General features: G+C 47.2%; 2 protein-coding genes and 1 long non-coding RNA gene across 10 annotated transcripts in view; 2 read left to right on the forward strand and 1 right to left on the reverse strand.

Moving 5' to 3' along the window:
- The first annotated feature begins 1,928 nt into the window (after nt 1–1,928).
- Nucleotides 1,929–9,554, forward strand: Rfx5 (regulatory factor X5). 5 transcript variants are annotated; one of them, XM_052730967.1, is made up of 11 exons: nt 1,929–2,424; nt 2,948–3,062; nt 3,197–3,328; nt 3,531–3,564; nt 3,929–4,011; nt 4,433–4,552; nt 4,736–4,855; nt 4,973–5,054; nt 5,340–5,541; nt 6,015–6,118; nt 6,523–9,554. In XM_052730967.1, exons 3-11 carry the CDS (start codon nt 3,216–3,218, stop codon nt 7,600–7,602), a joined length of 1,938 nt encoding a protein of 645 aa, XP_052586927.1. In that variant the 5' UTR covers nt 1,929–2,424; nt 2,948–3,062; nt 3,197–3,215; the 3' UTR covers nt 7,603–9,554. The 5 variants fall into 5 exon arrangements, with proteins under 5 accessions (XP_052586927.1, XP_052586929.1, XP_052586925.1 ...); XM_052730969.1 differs by lacking the exon at nt 2,948–3,062 and having other exon boundaries at nt 1,929–2,353; XM_052730965.1 differs by lacking the exon at nt 2,948–3,062 and having other exon boundaries at nt 1,933–2,424.
- Nucleotides 3,571–21,590, reverse strand: LOC128105684 (uncharacterized). 3 transcript variants are annotated; one of them, XR_008216444.1, is made up of 4 exons: nt 21,388–21,493; nt 20,749–21,059; nt 18,120–18,324; nt 3,571–3,704 (listed from the first exon to the last, which is right to left on the reverse strand). It is a non-coding gene; the product is annotated as an uncharacterized LOC128105684 (long non-coding RNA). The 3 variants fall into 3 exon arrangements; XR_008216445.1 differs by lacking the exon at nt 3,571–3,704 and having other exon boundaries at nt 17,350–18,324; nt 21,485–21,590; XR_008216443.1 differs by lacking the exon at nt 3,571–3,704 and having other exon boundaries at nt 17,350–18,324.
- Nucleotides 21,549–22,124, forward strand: part of Pi4kb (phosphatidylinositol 4-kinase beta) — a 34,557-nt gene continuing 33,981 nt past the window's right edge. Inside the window, exon 1 of one of the 2 annotated variants that reach the window (XM_052730964.1) lies at nt 21,549–21,727. The gene's annotated coding sequence lies outside the window, so the exon portion shown is untranslated. The remainder of the gene's footprint in view (nt 21,728–22,124) is intronic. The other variant, XM_052730962.1, reaches the window with a different exon arrangement.

Raw genomic sequence — 22,124 nt, forward strand, 5'->3', positions numbered from 1 at the left:
GCTTACTCCCTACCTGACTCCAGGTGCCTGTCTCATACAGCCTGGGCTCACCAACCTAGAGATGGCACTGTCTACAGAGGGCTGAGCTCTCCATCAATTAGCAATCAAGAAAATGCCCCACAGGCCAATCCCAACTGAAACTCCCACAAATAACTCTACGCTGTGTCAAACTGACAGCTGAATCTAACTAGGAAATCATGCAATCTGAAGTGTTTGAGCAAGGCAAGATGTTCACTTCTACAGAAGGGAGGTTAGCCATGCTTAAGCAAGCATATTGTACAGGGAGAGGAACAGTACTCCTAAAGAGTCCTGGGCCTTCTTCTGAGTGGTCAGAAGGCTGCCTCATGGACTTAGTGGCTGGCAGCAGAGGTCATTAGCAAAGGGCTACTCCTGAGCACAGGATCTGAGTCGACCTTCAACAAAGAGAGCAACCATGAGGACATTACTTCAGTCTTAGGAAAAGACTGACAGGGAGACATCCTACCAATTCCTTTAAAGATAGAATTTACTCAGTCTCATGAACTCTTCCAGAGAAAAGATATTATTTCACCCCATTTCCCACAGGAGGGAAATGGGGCCTCACAGGGCTGTGGGGAGGAGACCACAAGCACCACCTCCTTTACAAAACTCCGGTCAGGACTGGGAATATGACTTGGGGTGGAACATCTCTACTGTGCAGAACAAAATGCATCCATTTAAGAGACTGTTGACCTGGAGTCCACGACTGCGTAAGATAGGTGCAAAATTCTGCATGTGTGTCTTTCATCAGGAGCTCAACAAACCTTCAGAGGGTTATGCACCCATAACCTATCAAATACTACCTTTTCTGAAGGGAAAAGTTGCCACAGTACTAAATTTCTTCATGCGGGACGTAATCAAAGTTCCGGTGTTCACAAAGTAGGGAACTCCTAGGAAGGAGAGGAAGCACACACAGGAAACCAGAGTACTCAATAACGGGCAGAGGGAGATGAGTATGGAGGAGGGAAGACAGAGAAAAGGACTGGAGGCTCAAAAGACAGGCTTTATTCTGGAAAAGACCTGCAAAGGGGTGGGGGGAGGTGTCTTTAGTATAAGGACCAGAACCAGTTACAGGACAGAAAAGGGAAGGGTGGAAGGGCCTATACAGCTTCCTTTTGTGGCCAATGGTCAGTAGTTACTAAAGGTAGCTAGGGAGGTAGGGTGTGTAGTGGGTGGGTCAGGTGACCAATAAACATCTCTTGTGGGTTTCTGGGGTAAATGGAGCAAAGAGGCAAGAATCTGGAAAATGAATTGGCATGAAGATGCTTTAGTTCTGGAAGTTGTCATTGCTTAACTCAAACGGAGGCGCTTTATAAAATGGCGTGAGCATGGCGAACAATAGAGAAAAAATTTCCACTTAATGTGGTACAGCTGCGAAGGGCTTGAAGATTCTTTGTGGAAGGAAGGGGAGCCTGCTGTTGAGAGGCTGTTGGCCGCAGGGGATTGGGGAAAACGAGGGAAAGACTTGGAATGGTTCAACTTGTTTTTTACCAAAAAGGAGTTTCAGGATGTTATAATGAATTGCCATCACTAGCCATCATTTTCTAGCAGTTCTTTAAACAGAGCAACCACCCACCGATTCCTTTGGGCAGCTCGAACGGCCAAAGGCAAGATTCAAACATGGTAGCTATGTCCACTCCGTTTTGTAAAGCTCCCCAGTTTTGGTGAAACAATGTGAATCCCTGAAACCAAAGAAATTTGGTTCCCACAACCAAAGTAACTTGTTTTTCTTGCCATCCACGTCCTATCGACCCCCAAGTAATGAGGATGTTTGTCAACCTCCTGCCATTTTAAACTCACCTTATTCCCCAGCTAACCCCAGCCAACCCCTTTCCTACCCCCTAACTGCCCGCTGTGGTTTCGGACCCTAGAGGGCATCTACGCAGGTCTTTGCAGGTCTTTCCCCCGAGTAAAACCCGCGCTCGTTCCCTTATCTTCTCGATGACCTTACAGCACAGGATCAGAGGGCAAAAGAGCAGACGCTCCAGAGGCCGCGGAGCGCTCGGGCTTTCATCCTGCGGTCCCTTTAAGAAAAGAACCGTGTCCGGACCCGCAGGCCTAACCGACCCCAGTTTTAACCGAAACCTAACCTGGACTTCCCCCTCTTGACTCAAATAAGACTAACTTTGGATTTTCCCTCCCCTCTCGACCAATCAGATTCTGTTACCAGGCAGACTTTCGCTGCCTTCGTCTTGGTGGCAGCAACGACCAATCACAGAGCAGGCCGTGCGTGTATCCAGGCAGACCGCGGCTGGGACAACCATTCAGAAAAAGGAAAATAAAAGCAACGCACGAGCCCGCCGGCCGGGCACCGTGGGGCTGGGCTGGAGCGGAGGTAGCCAAGGGGCTAGTTTCTCTTTCTCTCTTACCTATCTCATGTCCGTGCTGGAAGGTGACGGTTCCGAGGTAGGAGGGGCGACAGGACCTGGGTGCCAGCAGGACCAGCTTCCCGCAGCTCCTCACCCGTGCGCACGTGCCCGAATCTGGGACCCGGTTCCCCGCAGGGTTTCCTGCGCCTCGTCTCCGGACTTCGGAGACCAGCCCTCCCATCCCCCGGATCGGCGCCAGGGGATGGGGTGGAGGGGCCCGAGGGGAGTGGGGACGCCACGGGCTGGGATGTCGTGGGATGACGTAGGGTCCGCGCCGCGGCGAGGGGGGCAGCGGGGGAAGCCGTGGCAAGACTCAGTAATGAGAACTCGGGCCCAATTTTTTTCAAACCTGGAAGGGCCGAGTATGTTCGTATCCCTTCCGACCTCCCCGGCAAAATCAGTGGCGAGGAGTCTATTAGAATATCGGAGAACTTTGGGTTGTCGTTGTCGTTGTTTGTTTGTTTGTTTTTTTTCGGGGTGGGGGGCCGTCACAGCACTGGGAGGAATTACAAGATCGCTTTCTAACGTGGATTTCCCCACCCTGTCTCTTCCCGTAACAGTTTCCCAGATTTGAGAGACTTGAAAAGGTGGGACATAGAGAATGGAGATGTCAGAGATCTCTTTGGGTCTAGAAGGACCTCACAAAGTAACGGAATAATTCTCATTTTAGAGAAGGCAGGTGGCCAGGAAAACCTCTGGGGGAGGCTTTGCTGCCGTTTGTATTTCTGGGTAGAGACAGGACTGCCCTGGGGTCTCTAGGGGAAAGGAAGCTTGGTGGGAGTTAAATCTCCTGTTTTACCTTCTCTCAGCTTTAGTCCTCATGCTGGGATGGCAGAAGATAAACCTGATGTTAAAAGCCCCAGGGTTGGGGCAAGGCCCCAAGGTGGTGCTGAAGCTGGGGAACCTACCACCCTTCTTCAAAGGCTCCGAGGTACCATTTCGTAAGTAATCGTCTCGGTCTCCAAACCCTGTTCCAGACCCAGCTGTAGATCCTTGTTACCCTTCGCTCCTTACTCAGGCAGGTGTTCAAGAGCAGGCTGAGGTCTGTGGTCTTGGTAGCAGTGCGGTCGGTCCCTTTTCTATCTCTAGCAATCAAAGGGATGGGAAAACCTTGTGACCTCCAGCTTTTCTTCTTCTCCACAGCAAGGCCGTGCAGAACAAAGTCGAGGGAATTCTGGTAAGCATGTTGGGAAAGGACCATAGAGGTGGTATTGCCGAGGGGTGAGGATGGTGGTGATGATGTGAGGAAATAAATCGGTTTATGTGGGAGCGGCAGTGCTGTCCACCTTTGAGCACCATGCTACAGCCTTCTGTGACCTATGTAGAAAGAGAGAAAGTCAAACCCAGTCCCCGCCCCTCTGCTCCCTTTCTCTCCATGGGAGCCCATAAGGTTCCTCAGTACAGTGAGTACTCAAACTCACCTCAGGTCCCTTTTCATTCTGACAGCCTGACTTAGAGTCAGCTGGACTCTATGGTCAAGATCAGATCATTCACTGGGTCCTTGGCTTCATCTCTCCTACCTCTGTTTCCTTCTGCCTCAGCAAGAAGTACAGAAGTTCTCTGACAACGACAAGCTCTATCTCTACCTTCAGCTCCCTTCAGGGCCCAGCATTGGCGATAAAAGGTACTTTGGTGTTAGTGTTTTAGATGTCCTAGGTTCTGATCTTGAGTCTCACTGTGATGAGTCAAAAAGTAGGTGATGGGGAGGGGGGTTAAGAGCACTGGCTGCTCTTGCATAGGACCCAGGTTCAATTCCTAGCACCCACATAGTAGCTCACAACCATCTATAACTCCAGTTCCCAGGAATCTTGACACCACTTTGTGACCTCTGTGGGCACCAGGCACACATGTGCTGCACATACATACATGCAGGCAAAACACTCATACATATAAAATAATACTTAAAAAAAAAGAAGAAGAAGAAGTAGGAGATGCATAGATGATGTCCTGCCCTGGCATGGTTTAGCAGAGAAAGGTGCATTTGGGACTGACTGATTTGGTCCAGCACCATTGAAGTATGTGTGTCTCTTTTACTTGTCTTACAGCTCAGAGCCGAGTATACTTAGCAATGAGGAGTATATGTATGCCTGTAGGTGGATCCGCAACCACCTGGAAGAGCACATGGATACCTGTCTGCCAAAGCAAAGCGTCTATGATGCCTATCGGTATGTAAAGAAGGTGATGCCTGGGTTGTTGGGCACAGGACTAGACCCTTACCCGTGAAGTTACTCCTGCCTTGCTAGAGTGTGACCTCTTAAAGGCTTCCCCACACTTGGTCCCTAGGAACCCTTCGAGCCCACCAGTAGCCTTCTCTGAATATCTTCTCACTCTACCCCCTACTTCCTCAGAAAGTACTGTGAGAGTCTGGCCTGTTGTCGCCCACTCAGCACAGCCAACTTTGGTAAAATCATCCGAGAGATCTTCCCTGACATCAAGGCCCGAAGACTTGGTGGTCGGGGCCAATCCAAGTATCCTTGACTGAGAGATTAGGACCTGGGGAGGAAAGGGTACAATATAGAAACAGCTTAACTTGCCTCAGAGGCTTGAAGAGCTCCAGATTTTGGCTGCTCCTTAACTTGCATCAGGTATTGCTACAGTGGCATCCGAAGGAAGACCTTGGTGTCTATGCCACCATTGCCTGGACTTGACCTAAAGGGTTCTGAGAGTGTAAGTAATGACCTTCCAATGCTAATTAATTCCCTCTCCCAGGTAAAAGAGGTCTTTAGGACTTGTTTTGGTGGCTGGGAAAACCACAGTCATTCATACATTGCTTCTGGGGGACCGTCTGCCTTCCTTGTGGCCTAAGCATGGGAAGAAGAGAATTTGAGTTTCTGGGTCTTCATGAGTAGGAGCAACTTCTGTCCTCAGTCTGGTTTCTGCTTTAGTCAGTAGTAGGGGAGGGACAAGTAATTCACTTGGTAATCTGATTGAGCATGTCTTTCTCCACTCTAGCCAGAAATGGGCCCAGAAGTAACCCAAGCACCTCGGGATGAACTGGTAGAGGCAGCCTGTGCCCTGACTTGTGACTGGGCAGAGCAGATCCTGAAACGGTCCTTCAGTTCCATAGTTCAGGTCGCCCGCTACCTACTACAGCAGCATCTCATCTCTGCCCGATCTGCACATGCTCATGTGCTTAAGGCTGGGGGGCTTGCTGGTGGGTGGACCTGCTCTTTAGCCACTTTTACCTTTTTTTTTTTGGCCGTGTGTGCGTGCGTGTATGTGTGTGTCTGACTCTGTTGCCAAAGATGGACTAGACCTCCTGGGCTCTAGCAGTCCTCCTGCCTCAACCTCCCAACAGGCACACACTGATATCCTTTCCAACTCTAAAGGCCTTCCCAAATACAAGGGTAGACACACCTCGGATTGCCTGCTCTTCCCGGTGATCATTTTTGTGTGGGTGGATAGGTGTGCGGGCCAGGTGGAACTCAAGTCATGCTTACGTGACAAGCCTGTAACCAACTGAACTATCAGCCCAGCCCCTCCTGGAGCTGCTTCTTAGGACATGCTTTAAACACATGCTTTCCCCGCTGTCTGTCCCAGGCACAGCTAGGCAGTCAGGTTCACTTCACTGTCCACACCTTGGTTTTTTCCTCACCCTTGCTTTATTGCCATTGGGTACCTCTGCAGAAGAGGAAGAGCGAGCCCCTCGGGAACGGTCATCATGTAAATCCAAGAATGGCGTAGAGAACCTGGAAGGTGGAGCCCCCAAGAAGCCAGAGAGACCAGCCCAGGTAAGGCAGCTAATGCCTCTGACTTCGTGGCCCAGGGCTTGGGGTTTTAGTGTCCCCTTCCAGCAAAGAGCCTCCCACTTTTTTATTTTGGTGCACCAAGCCCCTTCTCTTCCTCCTGTATTCAGTCTTTATTTTCTTAGTTATCTTTAGATTGATTGATTTATGTGTATGAATGTTTTGCTTGCATGCATGTATGTGTACCACGTATGTACCTGGTGCCTAAGGGGAGAAAAGGACTTCAGATGCCCTGGAACTAGAGTTACTATTGTGAGCCACCATGTGGGTGCTGGGAACCGAACCTGGATCCTCTCCAGGAACAACAAATCCTCTTAACCCGTGAGCCATCTCCCCAGCCTCTGTATTCACAGTCTTTATACAGTATTGTGGCTATGTTTGCATTCTAGCCTCCTAAGGAGCTCGAAGCCCGAGCTGGAGCTGACGCCCCAGGACGTGGAGAACGGAAGAAGAGTGTGATGGACAGCTCAGCGCCCGCAGCCAGTAAGCCACAAGTTAATGCCCTTGTGGCCCGACTGCCTGTGCTCCTTCCCCGAGCACCACAATCACTTATTACACCCATTCTGGCTCCTAAGCTTTCTCCAGGCACTCTGAAAGTAGCTACATTGCCTCTGCCCACTAGGGTTGGGGGACCCCAGGCAGCTGTGCCCATCATTAACATGATCTTACCACCTGTTCCTACTTTATCAGGGGCTGGGGCTAGAATTGGGCCTGGGCTTGGGCCAGGGCCTGGGCTCGGGGCTGTGCCTGCGCCTGGGCCTGGACCCGGGCCTGGGGCTGGGCCTGGGCCTGGGGCTGGGCCTGGGGCTGGGCGAGTTCCACCTAGGACACTTCTTCTGCCTCGAGGCACAGAGAACAGGGAGGTAGTGATAAGTGGTGACCCACGACCCCATGACAAGGGTATCAAAAGGACAGCGGAAGTGCCTCTGAGTGAGGCCAGTGGGCAGGACCCACCGGTTAAAGAAGTGAAGCACGAGGCAGAGGCCACAGTGAGTGAGGCGAAAAGGAAGCGGGGACGCCCTCGAAAAAAGCCAGGCGGGAGTGGGGAGAGGAATGCTACTCCAGAGAAGGCTGCAGCCGCAGCTGCTGTGAACTCTCCCCGATCTCCGAGGTTACTCTGGGAGACATGGAGCTCCAAAGGAGAAAACAACTTAGTTGGGAGACCAGAAAGACTAGGGCCAATGGGTGACGCCAAGCAGGAGACAGTGCCTACTCAAGGTCAGGAAGATGGTGCTGTTTCCAAAGGAGAAAGGAGCCTGAGTTCCCAGCCAGCCAAAGAAGCAGAAGATAAAATTCCTCCCATCACCTCAAAAGTGAGTGTTATCAAGGGCGGAATTCCAAAGGAGGCCCTTTCGTTGGTAAAGGGAGAGGCTGACACCACAACACAGGGTAACAAAGGGTTAAAGGGTCGTGGACTTCAGAGTTGCCTAACCCAGGAGCATAAAGACCCCAAAGCAACACCCCCATGATAGATAGCTCTGTGGGGAAAAATGGCTATGTTCATTTGAGCTCAACCTGCCTGCCTGGTAGAGGCCCTTCACTGCACTTGCTTCTCATTCAGCTAGTCTTTCCCTAAAGGAGCCCATTGGCTTGGCTTGTATAGTGCCTGGCAGCTGCTTCAGACCTTTCCAGCTCAATACCTTGGCTTTAATACAACCAGTAAATTATAATGACCTTCCCACCTAGATCCCTGTGCTCTCCTGGGGGAAATAGAGATAGGGTAAATGTGAATGTAGGTTAGGGATATTCTGGCTTCCAATCATAGAAAACTTAGAACTCACTTAAGACAAAAGCTGTTAATTGGCTTATGAAATTGGAAAGTCAAGAGGTAGTACTGGCTCCAGGTGAGGCTTGATTTGATCGCTCAATACCTTTCTCACGGCTTCACCTAATGTAAAATCATCCTTAGTTTGGACCATTCACAGCTGCCAGCACTCCTAGGACTGTGTTTGCCCATTATATCTAAGCAGAAAGAAAGGGTATCACTGTGCCAGGAACCCTAGCAAAAGCCCAAAGATTTACCATGATGAAACCAGCCTGGGTCAGGTGGTGACCAACAAGTGTGGCCAGGAAGATGTTTATGCTGATGTGTTTATTATACATCATGGACCAGCTTTGGAAAAAGGGTGGCATTGGCCTTCTCACACCACAGACTCCCCAGATGGAGACGTGGGGTGGAGGGTGGAGAGTGGGTGCTGGAAGTGTGTCTTAGTTTGCTACGCTCAGGTGAGCTAGACTGCTGCCTTTCCCCTGAGTCTTGCGTTTCTCTCACTGTGGCGGTGCCATCTTATCTCATTGTAGTCTGGGAAGGACAGAGAAGGAAGCCATTCTCTTGAGAGTCTCTTACTTCTCATGACAACTTTTCCACTGTCTCACAGACAGCTCCTTCAATGGTCTGATTCTGACTCTCTGGGTCCCACTCCCTACCACGAGTCCAGGAAAGCTAGCCTGAGGTCACTTCAGTCTGCAGCCACCAGGTGTCAGGACCGCGTGGGGTCAGGCTAGATTAGCCGAGGAGGTGGTACCGACTCTGTAAATCAGGGAGCACTAGGGGACAGAGCCAGACACTCCAGATGTATCCTTGGGGACAGCAGGAAACCAGCCCATATTAACTGAGGACCTACTCTGTCCTCTCCACAGGATAGCTTCTTGTCAGGGAATCTTGGTTTTTTCCCCAAGAAATACAGATTTTCTTTCAGGGAGATAACACCCATTTGTCCATTTATTTCCACAAGAGCAGATTTTTTTTTAAATTATAATAGTATTTGATATCTATAAAGAAATATTTACTATAAATTATGAAATGCAATGAGTACCTGTGACGCATCATTCAACTTATACATTAAAACATTAAAAATTCTATTAGGTTATACCCCCCTTCCCTGCCTCTTCTTAGAGGTAACCACTGTCTTTAATTTTATGCTCATTAATCACTTGTTTATGTATATTGCCATGTGTGTATATATTCTTTAAGAATGTATTATTTCGTTTTGCTTGTATTTCAGCTTTACAAAAATGTTGTACTCTGTTAGTCCCTTGAGGTTTGCTCTTTTGCACCTACCATTGTTTCTAAGATTCATCGATGTTGTAATAGCTGATTGATTCATTTGCATCTGTATAATACTGCAGCAAATACATACAACACAACGGACTTAGCCATTCACCTACTGAGTAACATTGGGCTGTTCCCAGGCTTTTGTTATTATTATACACAATGCTGCTATGAACATTCTTGTATATGAGTGCCTTTGTTTTTAGTAAGATTTCTAAAGAGGTTTCTAAGATGGTCCTGGACGGTCCTTTTGGTCTGTGTACCCTCTGAGTTGGGGACTGTTGCCTCTTGTCTTACTTTATGGAAGAGTTTACATCATATTGAAATGAACTGGTCTTGAATGTTTGATAAAACTCACCTATAAAGCCATCTGAGCCTTATGTTTCTTTGTGGGCATGATTTTTTTTTTTATTTTGTTCTGTTTTGTTTTCTCAAGACAGGGTCTACCATGTCGCTCTGCTGTCCTACTCACTATGTAGATCCACGTGTCTCTGCCTCCAGACTGCTGGGACTAAAGGTGTGCACCACTGTGCCCAGCTCTTGGTAGACAGAATTTTAACTACTGGTTCCAGTTATTTCATAACTATAAACTATTTGGGCTCCTGAGTCACTTTTCCAGTTTAGTGTGTATTTCATATCTCTTTTTTTCCTTTCCTTTTCTTTTTTCTTTTTCTTTTGAAACAGAATCTTATTATATAGCCCTGGCTGGCCTGGAATTCACTGTGTAGATAAGGCTGGCCTCAAACTCACAGAGATCCTCCTGCCTCTGTCTTCAGAGTGCTGGGATTGAAGGTTGTGCCACCATGCCCAGCTCATTGTTCTTGTCAAACATGAAGTTAATGTATTCTATTTTCCTTTTCATTCAGCAGTTTCCCCGTGATCAACTGTACCAGAAATTTTAGTTGTAAATTTTCAGATGCTACTGTGGGCTTTGTTGATCCTCTCATTATAACTATCCAGAGTTTGTCCTACTTTTTTAAGGTTTGATTTTTATGTTTCCGTATAGTTAGTAGAAGACACATTTTGATTTCTCTTTGTTTTCAGTAGCCCAGGTTGCCTCTAAAGCACTATGTAGCTGAAGATCACCTTGAACTTTTGATCCATCTGCCTCTGCTTTCCAAGTGGTAGGATTACAGACATGTGCCACCATGTCTGCTGCTTGGAGAATCAAACACACAACGCATTTCCAAGCAAGTAACAAAAAAAATCAATTCAAACTCACAACAACAAACATCTCACACTAGCCAGCACTTGATAGAGTCTCTTCAAATATATGCTGGGAACTCACATACTACTTATGCAGTGCTGGGTTGGAACCCAGGGCTTCATGCATGCAAGGCAGATACTCTACCAATTGACCAAGATACCCTGCCCCTTTTATAATATCTTAATTGGACAGCTGGTTATATCTACAGGGTATCTTTTTGGTTTGGCTTGGTTTTTTTGTAAGAATTCAAGACAGGCTTCCGTCATCAGCTTCCTGAGTGCTTTATTCTATGCTGTCAACCTCCACTCTTAGCTAAGGCTGAGGGTCACATGGTCACCAGCAGTCAGAGCTCTGAGGTATATATTCAGGCTTTGTTTTGTTTTGAGACAGGGTCTAGGGATGGTACATATCTCAGGATGACCTTGGAAGTCTGTGTAGCCCAGACTAGCCTCTAACTTGTGATCCTCCTGCCTCAGTTTCCAAAGTGCTGGAATTATAGGTGTATGTCACATACCCAGCTATTTTAAAACTCCACTTTTCCACAAACCATGAGGTTTTCTATGCTATATAATATTTTCATTAATATTTAAATTTTTAAATATTTAAGTTACCTTCATGAGTTTGTGTAAGTATTTATGTGATTTCCATATGTGCGCACATATGTAAAGGACTGAACTTGAAATTAGATGTCTTCCTCAATGGCTCTCACCCTACGTATCAAGGAAGAGCATCTGCTGAGCCCAGGGTTCCCTGTTTTGAGCTAGTGTGGGAATCCCTGATACTGCCTCCTACATGCTGGAATTACCGGTAGGCCTTCGTGCCCACCAAGCCATGGTTACTCCAGTTCTCACACACAAACAAGCACTGCACCCGCTTCCCCGTCTCCACAGCTCCCTTCATGACCTGTTTTTTGGTGTATGTGGTGGGGGTGATCAGACCTAGGACTTTGTGAATGCTCTACCACTAGCTATAACTCTAGTGCTGAGTTATTTAAAAAATTTATAAATTTCCAAATACCCCAAAATTTATATTTTTAAATCTTTTTTTTTTTTTGGTTTTTCGAGACAGGGTTTCTCTGTGTAGCTTTGCGCCTTTCCTGGATCTCGCGCTTTAGACCAGGCTGGCCTCGAACTCACAGAGATCCGCCTGCCTCTGCCTCCCGAGTGCTGGGATTAAAGGCGTGCGCCACCACCACCCGGCATATTTTTAAATCTTTTTTGATACTGATTTTTCAACTTTATCATTAATGTTCAAATAATACGTCTCTGAAGAAGAGTATGGTGCCTTCATACCTGTAATTCCAGCACACTTGGGAGGCTGAGGCAGGAGGATTACAAGGTTGAGGACAGCCTGGACTATATCGTAAATTCCAGGCTAGCTTAGGCTTCAAGTGTGAGACCATTTCAGAAAACTAACCAAACAAAGCCAAGTATCGGTCCATGCCTGTAATCCCATGCTTGGGATGTAGAAACAGGTTTGGCAATCTATAAGAATTCTGGGGCTGGAGAGATGGCTCAGAGGTTAAGAGCACTGGCTGCTCTTCCAGAGGTCCTGAGTTCAATTCTCCACAACCACATGGAGGCTCACAACCATCTGTAGTGAGATCTGGTACCCTCTTCTGGCCTGCAGTTCAGGCATGCATGCAGGTAGAATACTGTATACATAATAAATAAATAAATAAATAAATAAATAAATAAATAAATAAATAAATCTAAAAAAAAAATCCTGAGGGCCTAAATTAGAAATAATTCTTGGGCTGGAGAGATGGCTCAGAGGTTAAGAGCACTGGCTGCTCTTCCAAAGGTCCTGAGTTCAATTCCCAGCATGTTGGCTCACAACCATCTGTAATGAGATCTGGTGCCCTCTTCTGGCCTGCAGGTGTACACGCAGACAGAGCACTGTATACATAATTAATAAATAAAATCTAAAAAAAAAAAAAAAAACACTCAATTGGCTTCTCCCAGGAGCCAGGGCATGTAGCAACCTAGACACAAGCTGGCCCTTTGAAGAACCCAGAGTTAGTGGGCTGTAGTATAGAATGGTGGTATAGAATGCCCACCATATGGGAGGCTTAGGGTTCAAGTGAGGAAGTTCAGGCTTATTAGTAGTCCCAGTCTTTAACTAGACCTATGGTTTTGACTGTTCACAATGCTAATTTGGGTGTCTGACCCCAGGGAACCTGGTTCTCCTACATGTTGCTCATCTTTTATGTAGCTTTCAGCATAATGCCTTCTATTTTCTCCTTTCGTGTTCTCCCTTTCTGATAAACTCAGCAACATGCAAAAATTATGTGTAACTGTAACGGATCCAGAATCTCACTGTCCTTTGGTAAGAGAGCTCTTGATTTTATCTCTGCTGTCATGTCTGTGTCTATGAATATGATTCTGGTATTTCCTCTTGTTTCCCGAAGTGCTAGGCACTTACAACACTAGTCTATGTGGATTCTGTCTTCAGACATTCTAGTTGGGAAGACGACAGTGATGTCAACAGCAGGGACAGTTTTCTGAGTGGTAAGCACAGAGGGCCCCCAGAGCCCAAGGAGCAGCATGTAGATCAGACAGGGATCAGAGAGAACTTCCTAGAAGAGGTAAGCAGGACATTGGGACGATTCTAACTCACAAAGCAGGGACAGCATGGGCCGTAGAGGAACCAGAAACCAAGCTCCTGATGGTAGATATAGGGACTTCACTGGGGCTGAGTAATCTGGGCAGGCAGCATGGAAAAGGCAAGCAAGTGTGAGTTAGTCAAGACTATAAAGATGAAAAGGCAAAGATGGGCATTCCAGAAGAAGCAAGGTTGTGGTTGTGTGGCATGGCAGTAGAGCATGGTAAAACCACAAGAAGTGTATGAATTAAGGTTGTAGACTTGGTGGCAAGTGCCTTTGCCCACTGAACCATCTTACAACAATCATGCCTGATTTGCATGGATTATTAAAAATAGCTTTATCCTATTTTCAGATGTAACTTGGGGGCTGGAGAGATGATTCAGTCACTAAAGTACCCACTGGACAAGCATAAGGGCCTGAGTTTAGATCCCCAGCATCCACTTAAAAGCCAGGCAGTGTAGCATACCTCTGACTTCACTGCTGGGGGATTGGGCGGAAATACGAGAATCCCTGGAGCTCACTGGCTAGCCAGCCTAGCTGGACCGATGAGTGCCTGCTTCAATTAGAGACCACCTTCACAAGAAGTAAGATGGAAAGCAATCAAGAAACATACCCAGAGTTGACTTCTGCCATCAAACTCGCTCTGTAGACAGGCTGGCCTCAAATTCACAGAGATCCGCCTGCCCTGCCTCCCAAGTGCTGAAACTGAAGGAGTGTGCCACTACACTCAACCACAGTATTCTTTTGTGTGTGTGTGTTTTACTTACGTGTCTCTGCATGCATGCCCAAGTGCTTGAGTACAGGTCAGGAGACAGCTTGGGGGAGTCAGTTCTCTCCTTCCACCATGTGGGTCCTAAGAATCAAACTCGGCAATCAGGCTTGGTGCCAAGTGCCTCTGCCCACTGAACCATCTTGTGGCCTGGCAGTATTTCTTTTGTTTTTTGTTTTGTTTTTGAGACAGGGCTTTTCTGTATAGCCCCAGCTGTCCTGGAATTCTCACTTTGTAGGCTGGCCTTGAACTCAGAGACCCACTTGCCTCCTCAGTGCTGGGATTAAAGGCATGCACTACTCCTACCTCTCCCACCTCCACCCTGGCTCTTTTGTCTTATCTATCTATCTATCTATCTATCTATCTATCTATCTATCTATCTATCTATCTATCTATTTGTATTTTGGGGATTTTCAAGACAAGGTTTCTCTGTATAATGAATGGCTCTGGATGTCCTGGAACTCACACTGTAGACCAGGCTGGCCTCAAACTCACAGAGATTCACCTGCCTCTGCCTCCCAAGTGCTGGGATTAAAGGCGCACAGCACCACTAACCAGCTTTGTCTTTTTTTGTTTGTTTGTTTGTTTGTTTTTCGAGACAGGGTTTCTCTGTGTAGCTTTATGCCTTTCCTGGATCTCGCTCTCTAGACCAGGCTAGCCTCGAACTCACAGAGATCCGCCTGCCTCTGCCTCCCGAGTGCTGGGATTAAAGGCGTGCACCACCACTGCCCGGCTTGTCTTTTTTTTAAAAAAAAATGTTTTTATTTATTCTTTGAGAATTTCATACAATATAATATATTCTTTGTCCTCAACTCCTCCCCCACCTCGCTACCCACCCGACTTCATGTTCTTTCTCTCTTAAAACAAACAGAAACCACATGGAGTCCAGTTTGTTTTGTCTGATTACTGAGAATGGGGCCTGCCCAGAAGTGTGTAACCAGTGTCACTCCACTGAAGAGAAGGGATCTCCCTCTCCAGGCAGCTATCATTTGAGAACAGCTCCTTGGTTAGGAGAGGTGGTGCCCGCTTCCCCACCTCCATGCTGGGTTCTCTGGTGTGAGCAGGTCTTGTGTGTACTGACACCGTCTCTGAGTCTGTCTGTGCGTCTGCCGTGAACAGCTCCCCAAAAGTCACTCACCACCTGTGGTTCTTATTCTGCCCCCTCTTCTGCTCTGAAGGGACAGGTGCGACAGCGAGGTCCCATTGAGGGCTGAGCCAACACTCTCTCTTAAGAATGGAGGAGAGGCCCAGAGTACAGCTAGTGGTAGGGCACTGGGACTGGTGTGGCATGCACAGAGCCTTGGGTTCAGGCCCCAATACCACAAAAAAGGCAAAGAGGAAAGCTACCCACTATGCAGATCAGTATAGAAGTTCTTCAAAAAATACTAAAGTACTCAGAAGTGAGTTCCAGGACTTACATAGATCCTGTCCCCCCCCCCCCCAAAAAAAAAATATATATATATATATATATATATATATATATATATATATATAGAGAGAGAGAGAGAGAGAGAGAGAGAGAGAGAGAGAGAGAGATGTGTGCCACAATGGTGATGAACCTTTAATCCTAGCACTTGGGGGGCAGAGGCAGGTGGATTTCTGAGTTTGAGGCCAGCCTGGTCTATGAAGTAAGTTTGGCCAGCCTAGTTAGAGCCCCCCCCCCCCCCCACACACACACACGAATACTTGTTTACTTAGTAAAGATGAAATATTGTTTATTGGAAAGATCGTGAAAGCCAACTTTAGTTTTGCCACTTACCATACGACTATTTTGTATGTGGGGGAGGCGCGGCTGTGGAAGCAAGACAAGGGTGTCAGATTCTCTCTAGAGCTGAGGTGACATGTGGCTTCAGACACCTGACGTGAAGTCAGTGCTAGGCCTGAACTCTGGTCCTCCCTAAGAACAAGTGTTCTCAACCACTGAACTGCCTCTCCAGACCCCACCGGATGGCTGGTTGGTGGTTTTGTGTATCTGGATGTTGTGCCTGTCTGTATGTCCGTGCATAGTGTGTATGCTATTGCCTGCAGAGGCCAGAAGGCATCGAATCCCCTGTAACTGGAGTTACAGGGACTCGTGAGCTGCCATGCAGGTGCTGGGAATTGAACCCAGGTCCTTTGAAAGAGTAGCGTGGTCTTAACTGCTGAGCCAACTCTCCAGCTCCACAATATGATTTTGAACATTTATTTCTAGTTTTTCAAACTTTATATTGCAAGCCACTAGTAAACTATGAAATCTATTTAGAAGAATGCAAAACATTGTTTCTAAAAGGGAAATAAAATAAGCCCCAAAGTATGAGAGTGCTGCACACAGTTAGGTATTAGTTCATGAAACTCTTATTTCATATTAAATATGCTCATGTATTTTTCAGTGATTCCAGTATAAAATGCATTGGCTTTTTTAAAAAAAGTTTTTAAATGTGTATGTGTGTTTTGCCTGCATGTATTTATGTGTATCGTGTGTGCAGGTGCCAGAAGAGGGCATCAGATCCCCTGGCACTAGAGTTACACATGGTTGTGTACCACTATGTGGATAGTGGGAATTGAATCTGGGTCCTTTGCATTGAGTGCTCTTAACCTCTGAGCCATCTCTGCAGCTCCAGAATCCACATTTAAAAAGCCAGGGGTAAGGCTGGAGAGGTGGCTCAGGGATTACAGGTCTGCACCCCATACCAGATCTTCTTTAAGGTTCTGAAAAGCAGACTTTTAGGAGCTTTGTCATTTAGAAGTCTCTAGGGGCTGGAGATAGCTCAGTGGTTAAGAGCAGTCCTCAATTCCCAGCAACCACATGGTGGCTCACAACCATCCATAATGAGATCTGGTGCCCTCTTCTGGCATGCAGGCAGACATGCAGGCAGAACACTGCATATAATAAATAAATAAATCTTTAGAGGAATTCAAAGGCTAGGTGCAGTGGTGTTGCTTATAACCCCAGGGAGGCAAAGCCAAGAGGATCCCTGGGGCTCACTCAGCCAGCTCAGTGAGAACTTGTTGCAAAAAAAATAAATAACAAAACCCAAAGTGAATGGCACCTGAGGGAATACCACCAAAAGTTTATCCTCTGGCCTCCACAAGCTTATGTGTGTGCATACATATACTTGCACACCAGCAAACACATGCACGTACACACACAAAGAGGGTCACTGGTGAGGAATTTAGAGAATAATGAAAATATTATACTTCAATTTTGAATACACTTCTCATGGTTTTGCTATTTGAAAATGAGACTTGAATATAATGTACTATGCTTTTCATGGTTTTATGATTGACACTTAAGAGACTGAGGGGAAGCTAAGTAACCTGCTTGTGATTCCAGAATTCAGGAGGTGGGAGTAGGAGGGTCTTAGGTTTGAGGCCAGGCTAGGTTACACAGTGAGATCTTCTTTATGTAACTCTGCCTATCCTGGAACTCACTATGTAGACTAGGCTGGCCTTGAACTCACAAAGATCTGCCTGGCTCTGCTGGGAGGCCACCATACCCAGCTGAAACCCTGGGGTTTTTTTTCCCCAAACAAAACAAAATAGGACTAAGACTTTAAAAATAAAGGAAAACAGGAATATAGAAAAATTAATTTAGTCGAACCTATAGACTTAAAATATTTAAAATTTATTCACTTTTGAAAAATATACTTTCTCAAATAAGACATCAGTAAAGTTTCACATTGTTTCACAATTTCATAAATCTCCTTTATGCGCTACTAAATTCTCATATCTGCTTCTGAATTCAAGCTGATGCCGTACCAACAAATAAAGTTTTTCCTATGGTGAAAACTATGGGTTCTTAGAATGCAAAGGTGAATCTTTCCCTCCTGCAGGACAGCAGTTCTCAAACTGTGGGTCGTGACCCCTTAAGCAAACCTCTGTCTCTAAAAATATCTATATTATGTTTCATAATAGTAGCAAAATTATAGTAATGAAGTAGCAACAAAAATAACTTTCTGGTTGGGGGTCAGCACAACATGAGGAACTGTATTAAAGGGTCGCAGCAGCCATAGGAAGACTGAGAAGCACTGCTCTAGGAGCTCAGAGTTGAAGACTAAGGATTGGTTAAAAATTAGGTCTGTAATCCTAGCTACTTGGGAGGCTGAAACAGGGTTGCAGGTTCACTGCCTGCCTGGGCAACTTATTGAGAACCTAGCTCAAAAAGGGAACAGAGCTGGGGATAGAGCCCAGTGGTAGAGCACTCGTTTAGTGTGCAAGAGGCTCTAGATTCAACCCCAACACTGCAGAAATAAAAGTGTTAAAATACAGGTCGAAACAAGGCTGGGATGTATGTAGCAGAGAGTAAACAAAACAACCAACAACCCAAACTCTCCAGATAAAAGCAGAAAGACAAAGCTGTAAATGTGCACCTACTGCAGAGGACACACAGAGGTCAGAGGGCAACTTGCAGGAGTCAGTTCTCTCCTTCCACCATCAAGGACGGGACTCGCTCTCAGACAACCAGGATTGGTAGCAAGCACTTTACCCAATAAGCCATCTCACCAGCTCCAAAGAGTTGCTGTCTTGATAATAAAATCCTCAGTTTGAAGAGATACTCTAGTCTTGAAGTCTTGTTTTTCTGTCAATGGAAAAATCCCAAGAGGTTGAGGAAGGAGGATCACTATATACATAGCCAGGGTTATCTAAGCGTCTCAAAACAAATGATAAAGGGAGGTACAAGCTGGTTCTGGTGGCAGATGGCTCTAATTTCAGTACTAAGAAGGCAAAAGAAGGAAATTGGGGCGTTTTAGGCTAGTCTTAGCTACATGAAACCCTGTCTCAAAAAGCAAACCAGTAAAAAGGGGTGGATGGGAGAATATGAGCAAAGTAAAACTGTATATGAATATATACATATATTTGTGTCTGTTCATAAAATGTCATAAATGGGCAAGGCAGTGGTGGTGCACACCTTTAGTCCCAGCACTTGGGAGGCAGAGGCAGGTCGATCTCTGTGACATTGAGACTATCCTGGTCTACACAGTGAGTAGTTCCAGGACAGCCAGGGCTACATAGTGAGACCTGTCTTAAAAAAACAAAATTTCCTGCCAAAAGTACTGGCTCAGGCTGAGTTGATACAAGTTTAGAGTCAATCTGGGCTACAGAGTTAAAGACTAACCCGGGCTATAGTGATCCCGTTTCAGAAAACAAACACAAATGAACAAAAACCCTAACATAAAAAGGGCTCTCAGCAGGGCGGTGGTGGTGCACATGTTTAATCCCAGCACTCGGGAGGCAGAGGCAGGTGGATCTCTGTGAGTTCGAGGCCAGCCTGGTCTACAGCGTGAGATCCAGAACAGCCAGAGTTACACAGAGAAACCCTGCCTCCAAAAAAAAAAAAAAAGGAATTTGACACCTCATTTTGTATTGTTTATTTTAATAAATCCAGCCTGTCATACCTGTTTTTACAATATTTAAAAACTAGTTTTAACCCAGTGTGGTGGCACATACCTTTAATCCAGGCACTCAGGAGGCACAGGCAGGCAGATCTCTGAGTTTGAGTTCAGCCTGGTCTACATAGTAAGTTCTGGGACAGCCAGGGCTATGTAGAGAGACCCTGTCTCCAAAAATCAAATTAAATAAAGACTAGTTTTGTGGCCCCATGGAATCCTAGGTCTTTAAGGAATGTGTAACATTTAAACTCTAGGCTACCACAGGCTCACCACTTCTCGATACAGCTGATGACTGGAAGCTAGCTGGGAACAGGGGGTGTGACAGGTGGGATGGTGATGGCCCACACAGTGACAGGTTGAACCGTCTTTGGCACCCTGTTGCTCTTCTTTGCTTATCTTCCATTCCTATGCTCCCCCTTTAGCCTAGTTTATCTGTCTGTCCTGTCCTCGTGATCTGAAAAAATTCCCATTTCTATTGTTCAGCATGTAATTTTTTTACTCTTAGAATGCTCTTTCTTTTTTATCCCACTGGAGACTATCTAATATCTCTCCTAAGTTCTGCCTTGCAGTATTCATAAGAAACCTTCCATTCATTCGCCATATACCATGCAGCCAGGCCTTCTGTGTCAGTTTAACAAGGTTCTTCTGCCTTGTGTCTATAGCAAGGAAGAACTCCATTTGTCCTACTTTCTCCATTTGTACTACCCGAGGCAGGTTTTAAGCAGACATTTCAAGCTACAGCTCTAATTTTATCCGCATGAATGTTTTGCCTCCATGCATGCAGATATGTATCTGGTGCCCACAGGTCAGAAGAGGGCATTGGACCCCTTGGAAGTGGAGTTATGGATGTGGTGAGCCACCCTGTGGGTACTGAGAATTGAACCTGGGTCCGCTGCAAGAGTAACAAGGGCTCTAAACCACCAAGCTATCTTTTCAGCCCCCTCAAGCTACAATTATTTATCTGCCACCCATTAAATACGGACGCAGGGACATTCATCCCTTGTATTAATGTTCCAATAACAGACATGTAGTATTATAGTATTTTCTTGATATTCCCCCCCCCAACCCTTGGAAAATGGTATTATTACCTCAGATATTACTATTACTATATTGTTATGGTAATATTGTCATTGTTATACAGAGGTTCAGTCTAGTATGGGGGCATGTGAATATATTACTAGTTACTTTACAGGCCAGTGACTTGAGCCGAGGAATATAAAGCATCCTGGGAAAAACAGACTGTCTCTAAAGGGGAAAGGTGTGTGTGTATGTGGGGGGGGGGGGGGGAATTAGAGGGAAAATGGAAAGAAAGAAGGATGGCAAACACTAAGTACCGTGAAGATGGCATCCAAGATCTGAGTTCAACCAGCTTCCAGTAGAATATTAAGATCCTACCCCTACAGGGGGCCCTAGGTCCCGAGAGAGGTTCCAGGAAAGCGTTGGGGTAGTCGTTCTGAGGAAGGGGAGGGCTTTCAATCATAGCGGCCAACCAACCAATAACACAAAACCAGCACAGAGGCCTGTCTGCGAGGCCCGCTTGTGTCTGCTCAGTCTCACACGGTTCTGTCTGGTTTGGAAAAAGATGGCCTCTAAGCTTTCGTCATTTCACTCACCTCTCCTAACCTGGCTTGTCCAGCCTGTTTGAGGTCAAGGCGACTGGACACTGGAGGCCAAAGGCTGCCCAAGCTGGGGATGACCTCGGAAGCAGAACCCTGGCCCAGAGCGGTGCTGCTAACGGTCAAAGAGTGAGGCGGTTGGCCCGCGCCATTCCAGAAGCTACAGGGGCATACTCTTGGCATTGTCCTTAAGGATGAGGAGGAAAAGGAAAGTGCGGGTGATTGTCCTCCTCTCTGATCCCTTCTTTTTCTCATTTGTTTTCTGGCCTTCCAGCATGGGTCCCACCGGCTGGTTTGCGAAGGGAATCCTGTAGGATAGGAGGAGGAAAAGCCACTGATGGCAATTCCAGTCACTCGGTGGCTTATACAAGCGAATCATTTACATATAATTTGCATGTCGGTATACTTGTGGAAGTACATACAATATCACTACATCCACATCTCGCCGCCTATCCAGCCCACGGCACTTCCCTCTCGGCTTCCTTAGTAAAGCCTGCCTCTTAGGTCCGCCCTCAAACACTGGGCCCGCCTTCCACTGATAAGCCCCGCCCTGCTCCCCCGCCCCTTCCCAAGCTTCCAAATCGCTCTTCCCCGCCCCCTTTTTATTTCTGAACAGGCGTGACTCGGGCAGCTCACCCAACTCAGATTACTATGGCATCGGTAGCGTCCTGACAGTCCGGGAAGCAGGAAGGCAAGTCCCGGCAAGAAGGGCTCGGGCCCAGGAGACTCTAACCTGCAGAGGAATTGTTGTTTTGGGTCCTGCCTGTGAGGTCCGGTCCAACTTGAGGCAGCGTGAAGGCCCCTTCAGGCGGCGCCGCGGGCAGCCCCGCAGCCGGGGCCTGGTGCAGCCGCCGCGGCCGCTGTCAGGGAAGCGCAGGCGGCCAATGGAACCCGGGAGCGGCCGCTGCTGCTGAGGCGGCGGTGTCGGCAGTCCGACCCCGACCGCCTGCACCCCCTTCGCGAGGGTCCCCCGGAGGTAAGCGGCTCCTCCCCCGTGAGTCGCCTTTGCCCGGGGGGGGGGGGGGGTCCTTCTGCCACCCTGTCCCGCACAGCCTACCGCGACCTGGGTTCGACTACAAAACTGCCCTCCTGGTGGGAGCTGCACCCTGAGGTCCCTCACCCTGTCCCCTCGGGCCCGGGGTCGTCGTCTCTGCTTTTTGGCTTCCTCCTCTGTTTAGCCCCTCCCTCTGCCCCGTGGATTCCACCTCCCCCCACCACACACACTTCTTACCCCTGTTGCCTCTGTCCCTTAACTCTTTCTCTAAGCTGTGAACCCTTTCCACATTAGACTCCCTCTACAATGTCCATCCTTGTTTGCCCTTCCTCGCCGTTTGTGTTTCTGCTCCCAAACCTTTTCCAGGGACTCCGCCTTT

This window comes from Peromyscus californicus, unplaced genomic scaffold, assembly GCF_007827085.1.
Source record: "Peromyscus californicus insignis strain IS unplaced genomic scaffold, ASM782708v3 Scaffold_9__1_contigs__length_137607984, whole genome shotgun sequence".
Lineage (NCBI taxonomy): Eukaryota > Metazoa > Chordata > Mammalia > Rodentia > Cricetidae > Peromyscus > Peromyscus californicus.

Excerpts from the sequence above, each read along its gene's own strand:
- Rfx5 (XM_052730967.1), top strand. The coding sequence starts at position 3,216 with ATGGCAGAAGATAAACCTGATGTTAAAAGCCCCAGGGTTGGGGCAAGG. Across the intron at positions 4,553-4,735 it reads AGCGTCTATGATGCCTATCG|AAAGTACTGTGAGAGTCTGG; the intron begins GTATGTAAAGAA and ends CTACTTCCTCAG. Across the intron at positions 4,856-4,972 it reads GGTGGTCGGGGCCAATCCAA|GTATTGCTACAGTGGCATCC; the intron begins GTATCCTTGACT and ends AACTTGCATCAG.